Raw genomic sequence first — 24,590 nt, forward strand, 5'->3', positions numbered from 1 at the left:
AATGAAATGTTGCAATGATTTATGGTGTGCTGCAGTAAATTTTCATAGTATAGTAATTTATCTTTCATTCTTCAACTGCCTGTCCAGTTCATTTACTGCGTAATAGTTACTTTAAATGTTTTATCAACTGCTTATTTTTCTGTTCCTCTCCTCTTCCTTGCAGATTCTTATGATGATTTAGAGAATAATATTTCATTTTAAATGACTTGTTTTTACTATAGATAGTTTGTAAATATAGGCAGAGTTGCTGTAATGTGAAACACAGTCATTAATCTGAAATAGCTATGTTGGATTGATTCCTGCTGTTATTATCAAGAACTATAAAAATGTTATAGCTTTTTTGTTATCAAAATATCTTTGAGAATAAGTATGAAATATATGATGATCACAAGGCAAAGCAGCATGTGTATTTTTATAATTAGAAACATTATTTATTAAGCACTATCTGTCTCAGGAATTGGATGTTGGAAAATAAGCATCTCTGTTCTAATGGCCTTGCTTAGCAAAATTTGTTGACTACCTACTATGTGTACAGTACTCTACTAGGTGATATGAGATCTGCTGTTATAATGAATATTCATAATACTTTAATTTCATTTAAGAAATATTTGTTGAGTATTTTCTGTGTGGAAATTGTTATATTTATACACTATAAATTTCTAGGTCTACGGGTTCTTTATAAGCTCTCTAGGACCATTTGTACAACATATTTAGAATAAATACTGGATTTATATATCTTATTTCTATATTGTTAAAGACTCAAGTGGAGGGACATATTTTTCTCTATCCTGACAGTCAGTAATGTAAAAAAAAAAAAGATGATGTGGAGTTTTGAAACTACTTCACATTATAATATTATTAGCTTGGTAACTGAGAACATAAATTATTATTATGTATATTTAAGGTAGAAATGTTTAAGAATGATGTCAGCAAGGTGATAGATAGAATGGGAGTTTGCAGCACTCATTCTCTCACAGAAACATTGATTTGAACAAACATCCATATGCAAAATACCTTTACAAAAGCTAAGGAGTCCAGGTAAGAGATTATAGCACCGGGTTGGGGGCGGTGGGGGGAACACAGAAATAAGAAAACACTCATTGAAGATGGTAGAAAGGACAGTTTCACATTACCTGCATCATCCTTCCCCTAAGCCTGCACGGTACAGGAAGCACGGTGAGAAAGGGTAAGAAATACCCCCTGCAAAGGGGAAGGAGAATGAAATGAGCACCGATTTTGCTTTGGACCCTACTTCCAGGCCTGCTCTAGTGAACCCCGGTGCCTGGGTGATCCCTGTGGACCCAGGCGCCAGGCACATCCCAGTGCCACACTGGCTCCTGTGGCCTCAGGCTGCAGGCTGGCACCTGCAGACTCAGCCTCCAGGCTAGTCCCCCATATCCCTAGGCAACAGGAGACCTAGGATCCACACCCTCCCCATTAGACCCCAGCACTGGGCTGGCCTCTAGAGACCCAGGGTCAGGCTCCACCCAGTGGACTCAGGCTTCAGGCCCTCCCCTATGATCCCAGGTACCAGGCCCACCCCTGTGGACTCAGGCGTCAGACCTACCCCGAAGACTCAGGACCAGGCTTACCCCAGTGGACCCTGGTACCAGGCTAGCCCCTGCAGCCTCATGACCATACTTGTTGGCCCAGGTGCCCAGCTCGCCCCAGCACCAGTCCATAGGATTCAGGCTCACGGCCTGATCCAGTGCCAGGTAAGCCCTGTAGATCCATGCTCCTGGGTGGCTCCCACAGTTCCAGGCTCCAAACTGGCCCATGGACCAGGCTGCAGGCCTGCCACTGTGGACCAGGTTCACCACTTTGTACTCAGTTACCAGTCCTACCCCAGTGGATCCTTGTGCCAGGCTGGCCCTTCAGATCTAGGATCCAGGCCTGCACCCACAGACTCAGGCTCCAGGCTTGCCCTCGTGGAAAAGAGAAAGCTGCAGAAAGCTCATTTAAAGAAATAATTACAGGAAACTTCCCAAATATGGAGAGGGAAAAGAACATCCAGATCCATAAATCCCAAAGAACCTCAGATAGATTAAACATAAAGAGACTTTCACCAAGACACATTATCCAAATAAATCCCAAATAAATCCAAGCATTTATGACCAATTGATGTTTGACAGAGGTGCCAAGAACACACGATTGGGAAAGGACAATCTCTTCAATGAATAATGCTGGATATCCTTATGCAGAAGAATGGAAGTAGATCCTTATCTTACACCATATTAAAAAATCAATTCAAAATGGATTAAAGACTTACACACATTAAGACTCGAAACTGTAAAACTACAGGAGGAAAACACGAGAAAAAATCTCGACATTGGTCAGGGCAATGATTTTTTGGATGTGACCCCAAAAGCACAGACAACAAGAGCAAATACAGATAAATGAGATTGTGTCAAACTAGTAAGATTCTGCATAGCAAAGGAGATAATCAAGAGTGAAGAGACAGGGCTTCCCTGGTGGCACAGTGGTTAAGAATCTGCCTGCCAATGCAGGGGACACGGGTTCGAGCCCTGGTCTGGGAGGGTCCCACATGCCACGGAGCAACTAAGCCCGTGCACCACAACTACTGAGCCTGCGCTCTAGAGCTCATGAGCCACAACTACTGAGCTCACATACCACAACTACTGAAGCCCGCATGCCTAGAGCCTATGCTCCGCAGCAAGAGAAGCCACCGCAATGAGAAGCCCGCACACTGCAACGAAGAGTAGCCCCTGCTTGCTGCAACTAGAGAAAGCCTGCTCACAGCAACGAAGACCCAACATAGCCAAAAAAAAAAGAGTGAAGAGACAACCTATGGAATGGAAGAGAATGTTTGTAAACCATACATCTAATAAAGATTTAGTGTCCAAAATATATAAAGAACTCAAATAATTCAACAGAAAATAAATAACCCAGTTAAAAAAATGGGTAAAGGACATAGATATTTTTCAAAGAAGACATAAAAATGGCCAGCCAGATATATGATGAAAAGCTCAACAGCAGTAATCATCAGAAAAATGCAAATCAAAACCAATTGAGATACCACCTCACACCTGTTAGAATGGCTGTTATCAAAAAGATAAGAGGTAAGATATATTGGCAAAGATGAGGAGAACAGGAACTCTTGTATACTGTTGGTGGGAATGTAAGCAGTATAGTCAATTTGGAAAATGGTACGAGTTTCCTCAAAAAATGAAAACTATCATATGACCCAGCAGTCCAATGTCTAGGTATATATCCAAAGGAAATTAAGTCAGTATCTTGAAGAGATATCTGCACTTCTATGTTCATTGCAGCATTATTCACAATAGCCAAGCTATGAACACAACTTAAGTGTCCATCAACGGATACATGGATGTATAAAGAAAAAATATATATACATATGGGTATGTTAATTAGCTTGATTGTGGTAATCATTTCATAATGTGTACATATACCAAGAAAAATCATACACCTTATATAGGTATAATTTTCATTTGTCAATTATACCTCAAGAAAGCTAGAAAAAATGAAAAATAAAATCTCAAAAAGAAAAGCATAACTCTAAAGCAGAAACAAGGAAAGAAAAAGAGGTATTCATAATCTAAAAAATTTTGTAAAGAGAGTACCTTGGACCAAGAATATATCATTATTTTTTCAGTCTCATTAGAATAATATATTTTAAAATTGAGTAATGATTAAAATAAGGTATATAAATACAGCATATATTTTGTTTTTAATCTTCTTTTGAAATATTATTGAGAGCACTAGAAAGTTTAGTTTGATGGCATTTGTCAACCTCTGTTAATTAAATTTAGGCATCAGGGTCAAAGATTTTATTAGTTTTCTTGATCTCTTTAATAATGAAAGTAGATGACATTAATTTATCTGAAACTGTGCTAAAGTCCTTGTGTACTAGTAGAGGTCTGAACTAGGAGAGAGGCCCTTCTTCTTCCTAGTCCTTTGTGAACCTGTTGTGAAGTCTTCACTCAGCCTTCATATACTGTTCATTGATTTTGTTTTCTATTTTCTCACAGTGCATATAATGTCAGTTTAGCTTTAGATTCTTAACTCCACAACTGATTAGATTGGTAATAACAGTAGTAATAGTAGCTGCAGCAGAAGTAGCAGTAACAGTAGCAGCAACACAATATGTTAAGTTTTTTTAATGATCTTCCCTCATAAGTTAGGTATTTATATCAGATATCACCATTTTATAGAAGAGGAAACTGAGGTTCACGAGGGCTAAAGAAATGACCCCAGTCATGTCACTAAACACAAAATATGTTTTAAACATAGTGTTCTGTTATACATCATTCTCCAAGATGTGCTGGAATTGTTAATTATCCTTCGTACTCGAAGTCCTTAGAAAGGCAGTTCTATATATATTCAAATGTACTTTTTAATGATAATGAACCGTTGGCTAAGGAATATGATGCAGGATTTTTACATCTCACTTTTTAAAAATGTCCCTTTTGCTATTGTTTACAGAAAGTATCACCTTGGGTAGGCTTACGCAAGATCAATATATCCTACTGGGGATGGGAAGACATGTCACCATTTACAAACACAACACTACAGTGGCTTCCTGGTGAACCCAATGATTCTGGGTTCTGTGCGTATCTAGAAAGGGCAGCAGTGGCAGGCTTAAAAGCTAATCCCTGTACCTCTATGGCAGATGGTCTTGTCTGTGAAAAACCTGTTGGTAAGTAGTCCAGTAAACTAGTATTCTTTAAAAATATGTTTCCAACCCTTCTTCCCACTACCCTTTTCCATGGTGTGATGCTATGTAGGCCTGAAGTAACTTTCACCATCTTTTTATGATGCTGATTTCAATGTATATTTTATCTTTATTCACATTCCCCACTTACTATTAGTGACCTCAGCCTTAACTTATGAAAACATCAAAATTGTATTGTTTTATACAATCTTTATTTCTTGGTTAAAATCGTGAGATTATGAACATATGGTTGTAGTTACAGTATAGTAATAATCTGTTCTTAATATTTTAATGTGTTTTACTTTTATAATAATAGTCTTTGTAAGAAAGATTTATCATTAAGATCAACAACTAATTTAGAATCATTTTAATCTTACAGATCTATTATTTCAGTTGGCAAATGAAGAGAAACATGGCTGTTCCATCTTTTGAAATGGGTTTTTGTTAAGTGAGAAAGGAATATTGAATTCTTTTCCCTTTTTTTAAATACTATATGTTGTATTGCAGAAGAATATACATAACATAAAATTTATAATTTTAACCATTTTTCCCTTCAGTGTTTTTGAGATATAATTGACTTTTAAAAGCATTTTTTAAGTATAGAGTTCACTGTCATTAAGTATATCCACATTGTTGTTAATCTATCAACACTATCCATCTCCAGAACTTTTTCATCTTCCCAAACTGAAACTCCATATCCATTACACAATAACTCCCCACTCATGCCTCCTCCAGCCCCTGACAGCCACCTTCTACCTCCTGTCTCTATGAGTTTGACTGCTCTAAGTATCTCATATAAGTGGAATCATAAGGTGTTTGTCCATTTGTGTCTGGCTTATTTCTCTTAGCATAATGTCTTCAAAGTTCACCCATGTTGTAACATATGTCAGAATTTCATTCCTGTTTAAACATGAATAATTATCCATTGTATGTATATACCACATTTTGTTTATCCATTCATTTATTGGTGGACACTTGTTGCTTCCACCTACTGACTATTGTGAATAATGATGCTATGAACATGGGTGTACAAGTATCTGTTCCAGTTCCTGCTTTCATGTCTTTTGGGTATGTAGCCAGAAGTGGAATTGCTGTATCATATGGTAATTCCGTGTTTAATTTTTTGAGGAATTGCCATACTGTTTGCTATGGAAGCTTCACCATTTTAACATTCCCACAGTAGTGTACAGGCTTCCAATTTCTCCACATCCTTGCCAACATTTAAAAAAATAGTCATCCTAACGGGTGTGATAAATATTATATTTTATGTAAAAATTTTATAGTAAACTGTTTTATTTTTATTGTTTGTTGCTTTGATAAGGTGTGGAATGTTTATAGAATTATGGCTAGCTAGAAAAGTAAATAATGTTAGTGTACATAATATTTAGCCAATGGATAGAAAAACCTAGGTCATGTATTACATTTCTATTTAAAAAAATTTAAATTATACAATTTTATGTACTTTGTAAATGATTACAAATTCCCAAGGTATTATAAATTTCAAATTAGATAATAAATTTAAGAAGTATTGACATGTCATCTTCATTCTCATTTACCTTATCATACAATTTTTATCCCACACTTGGCTTATTTGAAACATTCCCTAAACAACAAAGTGAACGAACCTCGTATACTTGTGTTAGAAAGCAGGTAACAAGTAAAATAATTATATTTGCTGATCTATTCCAGTTAGTCCAAATCAAAATGCAAGGCCTTGCAAAAAGCCATGCTCTTTAAGGACGTCGTGTTCCAACTGTACCAGCAACGGCATGGAGTGTATGTGGTGCAGCAGCACGAAGCGATGCGTTGACTCGAATGCTTACATAATCTCTTTTCCATATGGACAGTGTCTGGAGTGGCAGACTGCTACCTGCTCTCGTAAGTATTTCTCTAGAGTCCGTTTTTGTTTAACTGCAACATAAATCACGTTTCTGTGATGGACAGAGAAATTGAACATTTGAGGGAGTTTTAAAAAATGAGAAAAAATATTGTCACTAGTTACAATTAAAAATCACTAGTTACAAGTAAAAGCTAGTTTTAAAACCTCTTAATGCTGTAAGCCCCTGATTTACATTATACCATCATTTTGAATTCCCCTAAGTATATTACCCTGCTGTGAACATTTTGCCACATTTGTGTTCCCCTGAACTCTGAGCGTGTGTTGAAAACAGAGTAACACTTCATGAAAGTGCTCACTTCAGAAGGATCGCATTGCTTCGTTGTGGTTTAGTGTCCTTTAATCTAGCACAGTTCCTGTGTCGTCTTTTTTTATAACTGTGATTTTTTTTTTTTTTTTAAAGAACCTACACCAGTTGTTTTGTAGGTTTCCCAACTTGGATTTGTCTAATTGTTTCCTCATGATTAGATTAAAAGTTAAGTATTTTTTGGCAAGGGTGTATCAGTGGCGGTATATTTGCTACAAGTGCAAAATGTATAATCTTGGCGTCACATGGGAAGTTGTGTCACCAGGCCAGTACTGAACTTACTGTGGGTTGTGCTTCAGGGGAAGACCCTGACTCTTGCTGGTCTCATGTTTTATAAGGACTATAGAATGAGGAAGCACCTGACAGTCTGTGTTACTGGGTACTGTGTAGTTATGAGGCAGCATGGTCATCCAGTTATAAGCCCTTCTTGCTCAGATGAGTGCCCTCATTTAGAGGCAGCTGCTTAAGCCAATACAGGTGGAGACTCACTGTCTCTTCCAGACCTTACATTACTCCCAGGGAGGATGTTTCCTTCCCCTAGGGACCCAACCAAATCCATATTTGTTCCATATCGGGCACCAGTGTTGCTTGAAGAGCTGGGACAAAGTGGTAATTGCCACAGTGTAGGCTAGAACTTGCAGGCTGTAGCTGTTGTGTGCATTTATTCTTCCAGGCTCTTGGTGTCAAGTGGAGAGGTGTTCCTGGGATGGGTATGGCTGGACCTGTTATGGGTTGAGCTCCCTGTTGCTATCCCATTTTAGGAATTTTGGTAAGGAATGGGGACGTACGTGATCAAGTGTGTGACAAGGGGGTGTTGCAGGCATAAAATGGTCTTGCTAGCACAGAAAATGTCTTATAACTAGGAGCCAGCTGCTGAGGAAGGTTGAAATACCAGTCCTGGAGACTTGTGGGGAGGTGAGACATTGCTCAGCTTCTCCTGCCTTGATTGTTGTGTTTGTTTCACAAAAGATTATATACGTATGACCCATTTAGATAAAGTTGAAAATAAGCAAAACTATGCTATATTGTTTAGGAATGAATTTTTTAGGTAGAACTGTAGGGTAAGGTAAAAAGTTACTCTTATAAATGTCAGATAGTAGATGCTGCTGGAAAAGATTAGGGGTGCTGATTAGGAAAAGGGTACAAAGGAGGCAATGTTCTGCTTCTAGGCTGCATGCAGGTACAGAGTATTCATTTAAAATAATTTATTAGTATCACATTTTTCTTTATGTACTTCTATGTATGTGTGTTATATTTCACAATGCAAAAAGGCTAAAAGGTAGGGAAAAAGGAACTTGGAAAGTCTCCAAGCTCTTAAACTTTTAAGGACTTTCTAAAAATTATTTAGAGTTCAGTCTAAGTTGTTTTCTCCATTCACAAATCTTTCTTATATTCCATTCTTTTCATTAGTTCATCTTCTGGAAAATAGCCTTCAGTAATTCTTTCCAAATAAATTTGTGGCTAGTAAACTTTTTGAGTCTAAAAGTGTCTAAAAGTGCATTTTTCATGTTCACTTGAATGATAAAATTCCTGGGTGTGGAGTTTTAAATAAATTGTTTCCTTAGAAGGTCTAGCATTCAGTGTTGTGGATAGGAATTTTCATGCCAATCTAATTTTCATTCTTTTGTGGGACTTCTTTTTTTTTCCCTTTCTTTGAGAGCTTTTAAGACTATTCTCTTTATCCTTGGCATTCAAAATTTTGCAGTTTATTTGAATTCAGTTTTACAGTAGTTGATGTGGATTTCAAAAATGGATTCTCATTCGCTCTTAATTTGGAGAGTAGTTTTCCATCATCCGCTAAAAATGTTCCTTAATGTCAAATTATTTGTTTTCTTCTATTTACTCTTATTGGAAATCTTAAAATAGTCATTGAAATTTTTGGATATATATCATTATCTTTTGTTTTTGCCATTTTTTATTGGAGTATAGTTGATTTACAATATTGTGTTAGTTTCAGGTATATAGCAAAGTGATTCAGTTATGTGTATATATATATATATTCTTTTTTCATATTCTTTTCTATTATAGGTTATTATAAGATATTGAATATAGTTCCCTGTGCTGTATAGTAAATCCTTGTTGCTGATCTGTTTTATGTATAGTAGTTTGTATCTGTTAATCCCATACTCCTAATTTATTCCCCCCCACCCCCTCCTTTCCTCTTTGTTAACTGTATGTTTGTTTTCTATGTCTGTGATTCTGTTTTGTATATAGATTCGTTTTTTTTACATTCTACATATAAATGATATCATATAATATTTGTCTTTCTCTGTCTGACTTAATATGATAATCTCTAGGTCCAGCCATGTTGCTGCATATGGCAATATTTCATTTTTTTTATGACACCACATCTTCTTAAGCCAGTCATCCAGTCATCTCTTTATGGGCACTTGGGTTTTTTCCATGCCTTAGCTATTGTAAATAGTGTTACTATGAACATTGGAATGCACGTGTCTTTTCAAATTAGTATTTTTGTCTTTTCTGGGTATATGCCCAGGAGTGGGATTGCTGGATCATATGGTAGCTCTGTTTTTAGTTTTTAAGAAACCTCCATACTGTTTTCCATAGTGACTGCACCAATTTACATTCCCGTCAACAGTGTAGGAGGGTTTCCTTTTCTCCACTCCCTCTCCAGCATTTATTATTTGTAGACTTTTTGATGATAACCTTTTTGACTGGTGTGAGGTAATACCTCATTGTGGCTTTTTTTTTTTTTTTTTTTTTTTTTTTTTTTGCATTACGTGGGCTTCTCACTGCTGTGGCCTCTCCCGTTGCGGAGCACAGGCTCCGGACGCGCAGGCCCAGCAGCCATGGCTCACGGTCATTGTGGCTTTGATTTGCATTTCTCTGATGATTAGTGATGTTGAGTATCTTTTCATGTGCCTTTTGGCCATCTCTACGTCTTCTTTGGAGAGATGTCTATTTAGGTCTTATGCCCATTTTTTGATTGGGTTGTTTGTTTTTTTGTTATTGAGTTGTATGAGTTGTCTGTATATTTTAGATATTAACCCCTTGTTGGTCACATTGTTTGCACATATTTTCTCCCATTCCATAGGTTGTCTTTTCATTTTGTTGATGATTTCCTTTGCTGGGCAAAAGCTTTTAAGTTTGAGTAGGTCCCATTTGTTTATTTTTGCTTTTAATTCTTTTGCGCTGGGGGACTGACCTAAGAAAACATTGATATGCTTTATGTCAGAGAATGTTTTGCCTATGTTCTCTTCTAGAAGTTTTATGGTGTCATGTTTATCTTTAGGTTTTTAAACCATTTTGAGTTTATTTTTATATATGGTGTGAGGGATTTTTCTTATTTCGTGGATTTACATGTAGCTGTTCAGCCTTCCCAGCACCACTTGTTGAAGGGACTGTCTTTTCTCCATTGTGTATTCTTGACTCCTTTGTTGTAGATTATTGGCTGTAGGTGTGTGAATTTATTTCTGGGCTCTCTATTCTGTTGCATTGATCTATATGTCTGTTTTTGTGCCAATACCATGCTGTTTTGATTACTGTAGCTTTGTAGTGTTGTCTGCAGTCTGAGAAGGTCATGCTTCCAGCTTTGTTCTTTTTCCTCAGGATTGCTTTGGCAATTCTGGATCTTTTGTGGTTCGATATAAATTTTAAGATTATTTGTTCTAGTTCTGTTAAAAATGCCATGCATATTTTGATAGGGATTGCATTAAATCTATAGATTGGTTTGGTTGGTGTGGTCATTTTAACAATATTAATTCTTCCAATCTAAGAGCATGGTATATCTTTTCATTTCTTTGAATCATCTTCAGTTTCCTTTATCAGTGTTCTATAGTTTTCAGTGTATAGGTCTTTCACCTCCTTGGTTAAGTTTATTCCTAGGTATTTTAGTTTTTTGATGTGATTTTAAACAAGATTGTTTTTTCACTTTCACTTTCTGATATTTCATTGTTAGTATAAAGAAATGCAACAGATTTCTATATGTTAATCTTGTATCCTGCTTCCTTGCTAAATTCATTTATTAATTCTAATAGTCTTTGTATGGAGTCTTTAGGGTTCTCTGTATATGTAGCATATACTGTCATCTGCAAATAATGACAGTTTAATGTCTTTCTTTCCAATTCTTGTGTGATTGCTGTGGCTAAGGCTTCCAGTACTATGTTGAGTAGAAGTGGTGAAAGTGAACATACTTGTCTTGTTCCCTGAATTTAGTGAGAAGGCTCTCAGCTTTTCAACATTGAATATTATTTTGGCTTTTGGTTTGTTGTAAATGGCTTTTATTATGTTAGGATATGTTCTCTCTATACCCAGTTTAGTGAGAGTCTTTATCATGAATGGATGTTGAATTTTATCAAATGCTTTTTCTGCGTGTAATGAAATGATCATGTGGTTTTTGTCTTTCCTTTTGTTGGTCGGGTGTATCACATTGATTGACTTGTGTATGTTGAACCATCCTTGCAACCCTGGAATGAATCCAACTTGATCATGGTATATGATTCATTTTATGTATTGTTGGATTCAGTTTGCTATTTTTTTTGAGGATTTTCGCATCTATAGTCCTCAAAGATATTGGCCTGTAATTTTCTTTTTTTGTAATGTCTTTGTCTGGTTTTGGTATCAGAGTGATGGTGGCTTCATAGAATGACTTTGGGAGTGTCCCTTCCCTTCAGTCTTTTGGAATGGTTTGAGGAGGATGGGTATAAATTCTTTGAATGTTTGGTAGACTTCCCCAGGGAAGCTGTCCAGTCCTGGACTTTAGTTTGCAGGGAGTTTTTGTTTTGTTTTGTTCTTACAGATTCTATTTTACTTCTAGTGATCAGTCTATTCAAATTATCTGTTTCTTCTTGCCTCAAATTTGGTAGGCTGTGTATTTCTAGAAACGTTTCCATTTCATGTAGGGTGTCCAGTTTGTTGGCATATAACTCTTCATATTTTTATGCCTTTTTCTTTTATTCTCTTATGACTTTTTGTATTTCTGCAGTGTCAGTTGTTACTTCTCCTCTTTCACTTCTTATTTTGTTTATTTGGGTCCTCTCTCTTTTCTTACTGGTGAGCCTGGCTAGAGGTTTTCAATTTTATCTTTGTGAAAAAACAGCTGTTGGTTTTATTGATCTTTTCTATTGTTTTTTGATTTCTATTTTATTTATTTCCTCTCTGATCTTTATTTCCTTCCTTCTGCTGACTGTAGGTTTTGTTTATTCTTCTTCTTCTAATTCTTTTAGGTGGTAGGTTAGGTTGTTTATTTGAGATTTTTCTTGTGTCTTGAGGAAGGCCTGTATTTCTATGAACTTCCCTCTTAGGACTGCTTTTGTTGCCTCTCATGGATTTTGTAAGGTTGTGTTTTTATTGTCATTTGTCTTGAGGTATTTTCTGATTTCCTCTTTGATTTCATCATTGACCCATTGGTTTTTTTAATAGCATGCTTTTTAGTCTTCGTGTGATCCTTTTTCCCCCATTTTCCTTTCTGTGGTTGATTTCTAGTCTCATACCATTGTGGTCAGAAAAGATGCTTGAAATAATTTCTATCCTGTTAAATTTGTTGAGGCTTGTTTTGTGTACTGTGTGTATACTATAGTATGTGGTCTGTCCTAGAGAATATTCTATGTGTGCTTGAAAAGAATGTGTATTTTGGTCTTTTTGGATGTAGTGTCCTGTAGATATCAATTAACGCCAACTGTTCTATTGTGTCATTTAGGGTCTCTGTTGCCTTATTGATTTTCTGTCTGGAAGATCTGTCCGTTGATGTCAGTGGGGTGTTAAAAATCTCCTACTATCATTATTTTTCTCTTACTTTCTGACTTTATGTCTCCTAGTATTTGTTTTATGTACTTAGGTGCTTGTATATTGGGTGCATATATATATTAATGAGTATGATGTCCTCTTCTTGTATTGATCCCTTTGTCATATAATGTCCTTCTTTGTCTGTCTTTATGGACTTTCTTTTACAGTATTTCTTGTCTGATACGAGCATTGCTACCCCTACTTTCTTGTTGTTTCCATTTGCATGAAATATTTTTTTCCATCCCCTCACTTTCAATCAATATGTGTCTATATGCTGTAAAGTGAGTCTCTTGTAGGCAGCTTATTGTAGGTTCTTGTTTTTTAATCCAATCTGCCATTCTGTGTCTGTTGATTGGAGTATTTGTTCCATTGACATTTAAGCTAATTATTGATAAATATGTATTTATTGCCATTTTAAACCTTGTTTTCTAGTTGATTTTATAGTTCATTTCTTCTTTTCATTTTTCTATTTGTGATTTGATGGTTTCCTTTTGTATTATGTTGTTTCTTTTTCTTTTTTGTGAATCTACTGCATGTTTTTAATTTGTGATTATCCTGGTTTTGAAGTATGTCAACCCATAACTACACCTGTTTGCTTTAGACATAGTCATGTAAGTTCAAACACATTCTAAAAAATCTATAGTTTTGTACTCCCCTCCCCCACATTTTGTGATTTTGACGTTCTATCTTACATCCTCGTGTTTATCCTTTTGCTGTTAATTGTAGTTATAATCACGTCTAAAATTTTTTTTGATTGGTTTTAAATTTATGTACTGGCTTATTTAAGTGATCAATCCTGTTATATTTTTGTCTTTCCTATTGTGATTTTCCCTGTCCTATAGATTCTTGCTTCTTTTCTATTTAGAGAAGACCTTTCCATATTTCTTTTAGATTATGTTTAGTATTGCTGTATTCTTCTTGTTTTTGCTTGTCTGAGAAATTCTTTATCTCTTCTTTTATTTTAAATGATAAGCTTGCTGGGTAGAGTATCCTAGGTTGCTGGATTTTCCCTTGCAGGAAGTCCAGTGAGGTGGCAGCTGTCAGCACTGGTCTGTCTGCACAGATAGCTAGGAAGCCAGCAGGTGCATGCTCTTTCTGCGCAGAGTCCAGGCTCCTCCCAGCTTGCAGGGGGGCTTTTCAGGGCAAGGACCTGCCCGTGTGTACCCTCCCTCCTTCACAGATTCCTCCCACAGGCCTCGGATCTGTCCTGATGCCTTTTTTCTTTTTTCTGTCCTACCCAGTTACTTGGGGATCTTTCTTATAGCTTTGGTTGTATAAGAGATCTTCTGCCAGTTTCCAGTTAGTTTTCTGTGAAAACTGTTCCACCTGTAGATGTATTTTTGATGTGTTTGTAGGGGGGAGGTGAGCTCCACTTTGCCATCTTGATCTACCTACAAGCTTAATATCTCTTTAATTCACTTGTACTTTCCATCTCTTTGTTTGCTAAGTGAGATTCAGATATTTTTCCTTTTTTATGGTTTTTAAAAATTTGGGGCTTTTTATCTATTCAGAATGATTTTTTTTGAGAACCCTCCACTGTAAAAATTGTAACTGCATGTTTTGAAGGGTAAATTAAAAATGATTAACTATTTGAACGCAGGTATGTATTGCATTTTTACCACTGCTGAACTAAATGATGATAACTGCTGCTGGTGGGATTGTCAGCTAGGCATGCACAGGTCACTTCTTCAGTCCTGCTTTGGCATCTCTTGTTTTTGATCTTTTGCTTCTTTTGTTTTCTTGATTGTTATAGAGGCTTATTTTCTACTTCTGCAGTTTGTTCCTTGAGCAGTTAGTCTAGTCTGCTGGATTTTTCATTTCCATAGGTCTTTTCTTTCACTCTTATATCTATTGTCACATTTGCCTTCCCTGTGGCTATATATATAGCTCATTTGAACTGATGACGTCTAATAGCAGTTATTTTTGTTCCATAGCTTTTAAAATTATATGCCCTGTATATCCTTGTGGGGAACAGGGGCATTTTACGTTGCCTCAAGGAGCCCTTGTGTTTTCTGGAAATAGTATTTACCTGGCAGTGACCCACTCCTTATGGAAAACAGACTCCTTCTCTACCAACGTTTAATTCTTTTCCATGTTTTTAACCAACAAACATTGAAAGAAACTGCTGTAAATAGGCTTTTAGTAATGTAGTAGTAGGGTGTGTGGGAGGGGTAGTATTCTACAGTCCTATGATTAGGTCTCATTCTTTTGGTGAGCCTGTGCCCCATACTGTTCTGTGAACTTCACTTCACTAGTGCTACTCAGTCTTTTTTTCCACTCTTAGGTAGTACAGCATGGCTGGAGGGAGCTGGAGTTGTATATTTCTCTTCCCCTGACATGAAGGACTAGAGCAGGTTAGAGTTGGTTATTTCCCTTTAGCCAGGTCGGTTAGGCTCTGATAAAACCCCAGTAGTTTAGGCTCTGTTAAATTGTTTCTCCAGGCCTTGGTAAGAAAAACAGTGCTCTGGCATATCTCAGAATTGTTCCTTTTCCCCTCCCATGCTGGAAGCACAGAGGGGTTTTTCTTCGATATTCACTGCGAGGACCTGTTAGAATTAATCTTTCAAAGAGCCAAAAATAAATAAATAAAATAAAATAAAAATAATTGCTCTAATTACGTATAGCTCATACATAGTCTTCAGACTAGCCATAACTTACTCAAAACAGCACAGCCTACAAAAGCTTTCCTATATTATTGTTTTCCGTAAGAAAAGAAAAAACAGAGTCTTTCAGTTTTTTAGTCTCCATTACAAACTAAAGAATGAATATTCTGTTAATTTTTCAGCAATGCATGTTGCTCTCCACTCTTGAGTAATAACTAAACGAACATTACCTTTTGTAATAGTTTCATACCTAAAATAAAACATGAGAGAATAGAATGCTGCTCTGAATATGACATTTTGTAATTCATTATTAAAGCCTAAAGTCTAATAGATAAAGACACCATTAATAGTTTGTCATTCAGTCAGTGTAAGAAAGGCAGGGTTCTTTCATCTAAGATTTACCCAGTTGTTTGAAAAGCAATAACAGGTATGTTGTGTTTGAAAATATTTAGGTTTAATTGTACATTATGCTTCTTCAAGACATTTGATTGGTTATCTTTCCTTAAAAAGGTAATCCTAAAATAAATTTTATTTTCCTAGGAGATATCTATAGACTATAAATATAAAGCCTAGATTTATTTTGGGTGCGACCTAGTAAAGATTTACTTCAATTCATCACATGATAGTAAATTAGAATGTCAAGATAGCATACCTAATTTGATATTTTACGTTGTTCCCCACTGATTTCATAGCAACCCAATATAGTTTTGAAGACAATTAGAATAATCTAGTCAATGATACTGTGGGCTAGCTACAATCGCAGATAAAAGAGAAATATTTCACAGCAAAAAGTCTAGGGAGGAGTATGATAATATATAAAACATTCAGTTATCTAAGGATATTTTAAATGAAGTGCCATTTAACACCATTTACTGCTTTAAAAAATTTTCGAAAAGAAGTATGTTCATGTCACTGAATTATTTATCTACAGGGTTAACGTGAATGACTTGTGTTCAATGACTCAAAGAATATTCTTCCTTTTAAATTTATTATTAAGGAAATATAGGAGATGGTACTCATTCTTCACTTTCTTACATCCAGTCTGTGAAGTGCTCAGCACTGAAAAAATTCATAACAACAAATCATACTGTAATTGATGAATTCTTTAAACCAGTATTGTATTATCCCTGCACAGCCTGCTATATTGAGTTCCTGATGTTCACTGTGAAGCTTGCACTATTCTTATTTGCAGCTTTCTGAGGAACATTTCTGTTTCCAGTAATATTAAAACACTGAGTGGCAGTTAAGTTATTACCACGACAAAAATGAAATTGAGACCGCCAGAAGTCTACCGTTTTTTTTTTTTTCCTCTGAGGTTTTTCTAGCATGCCATTAGAAGGCATCATTCATGGTACTTTGCACCTATGCACTATCTTATATGGATAAATAAGTCCCAAGACAAAGTGTACCTTTGCTAGCAAAACATCAGTGAAACTAATTTTAAAAAGTCTCAGCCTGATATAAGGTACTATGATTGTGAATTAAAAATCTGAAACATCACATAGCAGCTATTATGACTATTATGGCAGACTGTAATATGTTCATCCTTGGAAAAGACATCACAGTATTCGCAGGCTTAGTTGAGGCTCATAGTCTATACGTCAGTTAAACAAAAAAAGGTTGAGCTTCAGTGAGTGATTCTTGAGGTGATATTCTGCAGCCCTGAAAGTCAGAGAGAGCCTGTCCTCCTGGTTGCCTGCTAAGGTGGAGTATCCAGTTTCCATATTCCCATTCAGTTTGGCTCTTTGAGTGAGATTGCTGTTAAACATCACATGGCAGGCAAATGCTAGTATCTTGGACCCTTGGGAAGAGCATTGTCCATGAGAGGCAGTCCAGGTGGGTTCAGCTATCCCAGGGAGTGGGTAAGCATGACTTACACTGGACATTCACAGGAAGATGCAGATTTTTTCCTTGAAGGCCCTCCCTAGGCACAACAAGAACAATTGGCATTGCTCTGTATCACAGACAATGTTGTCTGTAGGCCCCTGGATCAGTCCCAAAAGGTCTTAATACTGGCAAAGTTCTCAGGAGTGTTTAAATGCTGACTTTGTTTTTCTCCCTGTCATGGTACCACACCTTTATTCACCCTCAAGTCAGTCCATTCGTCTCCTCTTTGTTCATAATGTATGTTTTATTTGCTTTTGAAGTAATTACTGTCTCTTATTATTACATAAAATGTTTACGTTAACTATAGATGACTTTTTACTGTCTTTTTTCAGATATTTATTTTTCTGTTAGCTTACAATTCTATTTGAATATAAAGTCGTATAACATACTTGTTAATGACATTCCTGCCATGCAGCTCAAAATTGCTCTGGATTGAGAACCTGTGGACAATGTTTGGAACAGCCTGGTTGTGGCTGGTGCAACGATCCTAGTAATACAGGAAGAGGACACTGCATTGAAGGGTCTTCCCGGGGACCAATGAAGCTTGTTGGAATGCAAAATAATGAGATGGTTCTTGACACCAGTGTTTGTCCTAAAGAGAAGAACTATGAGTGGTCCTTTATCCAGTGTCCAGGTAATAAAAATGTGATGAAAGCAATTTTAGCTTCTGCTCAAGGACACCAAGAATTACTTTCCTTTCTTATAATAAAGATTTTGAAAAAAAAAAAACAATGAAAATGAAACTCAAATTTAAAGGATTAAAAAAATTCTTTCCTATGTCCATGTTTGTTGTATAGGTGGTATTATGTTTGGAATCATTAAACAGGCTGACCAGATGCATGGTATATAGTTGTTAGATTTGGTTTCATGTGAACTGTTAAAAGGAAAAAAAATATTGGTTTCATACCAAATTTCTATACTGTAGTGTAGTCTTTTATTGTTTATAATATTATACTATCTTAGAATTCAAAGGCAACTCAGAGGATCCAGTCAGGCTAAGTATGGGAATATTTTGTATAATATCCATGATGGAGTCATTTGACCCTTGGTATTTGGTACCATTCAATTTTGAAGGTCAGTAAAGTTCTTAGAGTTTTTCAAATAGGGAGTCTATTCTTATATGGAATAAAATCAACCTTCCTGAAAAATTAATTTATTCAGAATATTTTTATTGAGTGCCTACTATGTGCAAAGAGTGTTTTACGTGCTAGAGACATAACAATGAAAAAAGTAGACTAAAATCACTGCATTAATTGAGCCTGTATTCGAGTTGAAATTAATACAATTAATTACACACACATATATATGTATATGAAGTTAGATGGTGATAAGTGCTATTAAATAAAGCAAGGAAGGGGGATAAAGCTTGCAATTTAAAAGACTGGTAAGAGAAGATCTCACTTAGAAGTAATGGTTAATAAACACCTCAGGTAGATGAGGGAGTGAATCATGTGGCTGTCTGGGGAAAGAGTGTTCCAGAGACACAGAGACTTGGGTGAGATAGTTTATTTACGAGATGAACCTAGGAAGCACAATTGAGGGAATAGAGAGTTTCAAAGACGGGAGAAAAACCAATAATATGTACATTATTAGGCTGGCTACTATACTGGGAAATTGAGCTCAGACCCACTAGGGACCTATGAAGAACTATGCAGAATGCTTCCCAGAGTTAACCCTCAGGGATTGGGGGTGGGGAATTTATCCACTAACTCTCTTCCATTGATGGTTGAGTGATGCCTCTGGGGGTATTGTATTTCTGAGCTGTGCCAGCATGTCTGATTAATAGCTTATCATGATACCAGTGAACATTCTGAGGCAAAAAAGTGGGGAGATACTGCAGAACTTGCTTTAGGTGTGGCGCTGACAGTGTGTTGCACTGAAACCAGATGGACTAAGGGAATGTGGTACTTCTACATAAACTTTGGTATATATGAAAACCAAGAAGAGGGACAAACGATTGATTCATACAACAACATGGCTGAATCTTAAATACCTTTTACTTAGTGAAAGAAGCCAGACCAAAAGGCTACATATTGCACTGTGGAGATGGAAAAGAGATCAGTTATTTGCCAGAAGTAGTAAAGGTAGGGATTGCCTTCAAGGGGACCTCATAATGGAATTTTTTGTGCCGTGGAACTGTTCTTTATGACACTGTGGTAGTTCATAATGACTCTATGCATTTGTCAGACCATACTGTATACCACAAAGAATGAACTTTCCTGATGGCAAATTAAAAAAAAAAGTCAACCAGCATGTCAGGGGATCCCATAAGGGAATGCAAACTGTGAGAAATAAATTTAACTGTATTACAAATGCCATAACCTCATCAAAATAATGAGCTGACCTAAGTAACCTTGGAAAACAGTGTTTTGGCTGGATACTGTAAAATTAAAGAAATAAACCTACATAAACATTACATTCTGATTGGTAAATTTGTTTCTCACATAGTACAGATTAACAATTCTAACAATACTTTATATGTTTAGTAGGTTTGGACAAATATATAAATTAATTGTGTTTAATGTGAGCCGGGTTTCCCACTGTCACAGAAAGACATAGACATAGAGAATGGACTTGAGGACATGGGGTGGGAGGGGGAAGTTGGGGCAAAGTGAGAGTGGCATCGACATATATACACTACTGAATGTAAAATAGTTACTAGTGGGATAGCACAGCGAGATCAGCTCCGTACTTTGTGATGACCCATAAGGAGGATGCCAGGGAGGGTCAAGAGGGAGGGGATATGGGGACATATGTATGCATATGGCTGATTCACTTTGTTGTACAACAGAAGCTAACACAGTATTGTGAAACAATTATACTCCAGTGAAGATCTATTAAAAAAACATGCGAAGAGTGAAGACTATAAAGAACTCTGTGGGGAATTCCCTGGCGGTCCAGTGGTTAGGACTCCGAGCTTCCACTGCAGGGGCCACGGATTTGATCCCTGGTTGGGGAACTAAGATGCCACATGCCATGCGCCATGGCCAAAAGAAAAAAAAAAGAAAAGAAAGAAAAAAGAATCCTGGTATTGGTTTAGAGTATAAGCATGAATTCAAGTTTATTTTAATATATATATACGCAGAGGTATATATACATATATTTTCTAGCTCAGTTCTCCAAGAGGGCCTGGAAGCCATGATACCCCAGTAGCAATGAGCACATTCAGTGCCCACAATCCTGGTTTCTAAATACCATTTTCCAATGAAAGGAACCAGGGCTCTCTGGAGTAATGGCTGGTTCTAGGGCTGGGGCAGGGAGAACACAAGGTGAACCTGAAGTATTGTTTAATGTCAGAAAGTAAGAAAGTGCTCAAAACAAAATAAAGGAGGATGGGAGCATGTCAAAGGGACACAGCCAACCAGAAAGAGTTCTTAATGGGTCAAATCTGGGCAAAAAATAATGATTGTGTTGGATTGTAACCCAAAGAACAGAATACATATCCATGATTCTGTAGTGATTTAAGTGATTGAATAGATAATAAATGGGTGAGAATGGATAAATATTCCTTACAGAAAATTCCAAATAATAAATGTAGAATGAATGAGGAAAATAAAAAATTGCTGTTAGAACCCCACAGTAATAAGTGCCGTAAGAATAGTCTTCTTAAGAATGTTCAAATTAGTGGGTGAAACTTTAAGGAGAAAAAACATATTTGTGTAGCTTCCAAATATCTTCCTCAAAAATATTTATCAATTACTGTGGTGTTTTGAACATATGTCCACAAGTACCTTGACACTCATTCCCCTAGGAAGTGGAGCTTAATTTCTCTCCCCTTGAGTGTGAGTTGGACGTGGTGACTCCTAATGAATAGAGTGTAGATGTGGAAAAACTGTAACTTTACAGTGGAGGATGTAAGGCGACATCACCATAAACAAGTGATCAAGGTTAACAACACCAGTAATAAGTCATGTTAATATCACATACCCCCTGATATGATGTGGTGAGAAGGGCACCTCACTTCTGTGGTATCCTTCCCCCAAATCTATAACCCGGTTTAGTCGTCAGAAAACATTAGACAAAACGACATTGAAGGACATTTTACAAAATATTTGACCAGCCCTCTAGAAAAGAATCTGCTTCCAAGCTCATTCACATGTTGGCACAACTCAGTGCCTTGCAGTTGTAGGGCTGAGGTGACTGTTTTCTAGTTGGCTGTCAGCCCGTGACCCCTTCGGCTCTGAAAGAATGCTCATGTTCTCTCCCTCATCCCCCTTCCGTCTCCAGAACTCGCCTTGTAGAGTCTCGACAACTGAAATGGGATCACTCACACTTTGAATCTCCTTCAAGTAGAGACTAATGCCTTTTAAGGGATCATCTGACTGAGTCCATCCAGGATGATGTCCCTTTCTGAAAGCCAACTGTGCCATGTAACAACCTAATCATCAGAATGACTATCCCATCATATGTTCAGGTCCCTGCCACACTCAGGAGGAGGCCATTAGTGTTTGATTAAATACCTGAGGTACTATAACCCAGCTTCATCAAAGCATAAGACTAACCATCATACCATACAGTTTACCCATTTATAGTGTACAACTCAGTGGTTTTTAGTATTCAGAGTTGTACAACCATCACTACAGTCAGTTTAAAAACACTTTTATCATCTTTCAAAGAAACCTTGTACTTATTAGCAGTCATGGCCTGTTGAACCACCCCCCACCCTTGTCAGCTATGGATTTACATATCCTGAACATTTTATATAAATTGAGTCATATAATTGTAGTCTTCTTTTACTGGCTTCTTTCACACCACATAGTGTTTTCAAGGTTTATCCATGTTGTGGCATATAGCAGTGCTTCATTTCTTTTTATTACCAAATAACATTCCATTGTATGACTATACTACATTTTGTTTATTCATTCATCATTTGATGAACATTTGAGTGTTTCTAATTTTTGGTTTTTAAAATAATGCATCTATGAATATTCATGTACAAGTTTATGTGTGGACATATTTTCATTACCTTGGGAATGGAATACCTAGGTCATATGGTAACTATGTTTAACCTTTTGAGGAACTGCCTGACTGTTTCAAAGCTGCTGTGTTATTTTACATTTCCACCAGCAGTGCATGAGGATTACAATTACTCTACATCCTTGCCAACATTGCTTATTTCACATCTTTTTTTTTTTAGTAGATCTTTATTGCAGTATAATTGCTTCACAATACTGTGTTAGTTTCTGTTGCACAACAAAGTGAATCAGCCATATGCATACACATGTCCCCATATCCCCTCCCTCTTGAGCCTCCCTCCCACCCTCCTTATGGGTCATCACAAAGCACGGAGCTGATCTCCCTGTGCTGTGCTGCTTCTTCCCACTAGCTAACTATTTTACATTCGGTAGTGTATATATGTTGATGCTACTCTCACTTTTCCCCAGCTTCCCCCTCCCACTCCATGTCCTCAAGTCCATTCTCTATGTCTACATCTTTATTCCTGCCCTGCAACTAGGTTCATCAGCACCATTGTTTGTTTGTTTTTTTAGATCCATATATATGCGTTAGCATACTGTATTTTTTTCTTTCTAATTTACTTCACTCTCTGTGACAGACTCTAGGTCCATCCACCTCACTACAAGTAACTCAATTTTGTTTCTTTTTATCGCTGAGTAATATTCCATTCGCATCATTTTGATTGTAGTCATCCTTGTGGGTGTGAAGTAGTATCTCATTGTGGTTTTGATTTGCAGCCATTTAGTAGCTAATGATGTTGAACATCTTTTCATGTGTTTATTAGCTATTAGTATTTCTTCTTTTGAGAAATGTCTATCGGATTCTTTGCACATTGTTTATTTGGGGTATTTGTCTTTTTATTATTGAACTGTGAGTGTTCTTTATATATTCTGAATATGTCCCTTACTAAAGATTTATTTGCAATTATTTTCACCCATTCTATGGGTTGTCTTTCACTTTCTTGATAGTGTCCTTTGAAGCACAAAAGTTTTTTTTTTTTAATAAATTTATTTATTTATTTTTGGCTGTGTTGGGTTTTCATTGCTGCGCGAGGGCTTTCTCTAGTTGTGGCGAGTGGGAGCTACTCTTCCTTGCGGTACGCGGGCTTCTCATTGCAGTGGCTTCTCTTGTTCAGGAGCATGGGCTCTAGGCGCGCGGGCTTCAGTAGTTGTGGCACGCGGGCTCAGTAGTTGTGGCTCGCAGACTCTAGAGCGCAGGCTCACTAGTTGTGGCGCATGGGCTTAGTTGCTCTGCGGCATGTGGGATTTTCCTGGACCAGGGATTGAACCTGTGTCCCCTGCATTGGCAGGTGGATTCTTAACCACTGTGCCATCAGGGATGTCCCCACCAAAGTTTTAAATTTTCATGTTTTATCTATTTTTTCTATTCTTTCTTGTGCTGTTGGTTTCATGCCTGTGAAATCATGTATAATAAAAGATCCCAAAGGTTTTCACCTATGTTTTCTCTTCAGGCTTTAGTAGTTTTAGCTCTTACATTTAGGTCTTTGATCTGTTTTGAGTTAATTTTTGTGTGTGGTGTGAGATAGGGATCCAGCTTAATTCTTTTGTTCATGGCTATAAGCACCATTTGTTGAAAAGACAATTTTTTCCTTATTAAATTTATTTTAAATTTTGTATATATTTTTTCATCTTAGGAATTGAATTTTAGTCATTTTTATATTTTCCATTTCTCTTCTTCTTATGTTGATATTTTACTCTGTATTCTCGAGTATATGGGGCATACTTTTAATAGCTGTTTTAAAAATCCTTCTCTACTCATCCCAATTGGTATGCATTTCTTTCCCTGTTTCTATTGGCGCGCGTGTGTGTATATATATATATATATTTTTAACTGATTATGGATCAAAATTTCCAGGTTGGTTATTTTTGGTGGTATTATCCTGGACATTGTGATTTTTTTCTAGCTTATTCAATTTTGTTCTATTTCTTTAAGTGTGTTGGACTTTATTCTGGCATTCAGTTGTGTTACTTCAAAAATTGTTTTTAATATATTTCATGGCCTGTACATAGCAGCCCTAAGTTCAGTGCTAATTTACTTCCACTACTAAGACAGTGCCTTTCTGTGTTCTCCATACAATGCTCTTTGTATTAAAAGGTCTCTCCACTTTGACTCTTGGGAGTATAAGCTATTCCTAGTCCTACGTGAGTTCCTGACATTGTTTTACTTACTTTTTTCTGATGGTTCTTTCTCCAGCTTCATAGAGTTTCACACTGTGTTCAATTCATTATTTAACCAAAGATTCAAGGGGACCTGTCTATAGATTGCTGTGTGCAACTCTCTCTTCTCTAGTATTTTGCCTCACAAAGTCTAACCACCATGGCCTCCCTGAACTTTGCTCTTTGGTTCCTCAACTAAACGAGGGTTTGGGTTTTCCTCCCTGGGCTGCATCCTCAAATCTGCCTCCAGATAGCAAGCCAGGGCAGTCATATTTTGTCTTCTTTTTCTCAGGGATGCCAATCCTGAGCTGCCTGTTATACTTGA

General features: G+C 36.8%; 1 protein-coding gene across 1 annotated transcript in view; it reads left to right on the forward strand.

Moving 5' to 3' along the window:
• The window catches only part of ATRNL1 (attractin like 1), a gene marked incomplete at both ends in the record, with an annotated part of 692,251 nt that overhangs the window by 161,644 nt on the left and 506,017 nt on the right, over positions 1-24,590 (forward strand). The window contains 3 exons of the mRNA XM_079717281.1: positions 4,465-4,678; positions 6,383-6,571; positions 17,548-17,766. Coding sequence (XP_079573407.1) covers positions 4,465-4,678; positions 6,383-6,571; positions 17,548-17,766 — 622 coding nt within the window. The remainder of the gene's footprint in view (positions 1-4,464; positions 4,679-6,382; positions 6,572-17,547; positions 17,767-24,590) is intronic.

Source organism: Hyperoodon ampullatus, assembly GCF_949752795.1.
Source record: "Hyperoodon ampullatus genome assembly, chromosome: 1".
In the NCBI taxonomy this organism is placed as follows: domain Eukaryota; kingdom Metazoa; phylum Chordata; class Mammalia; order Artiodactyla; family Ziphiidae; genus Hyperoodon; species Hyperoodon ampullatus.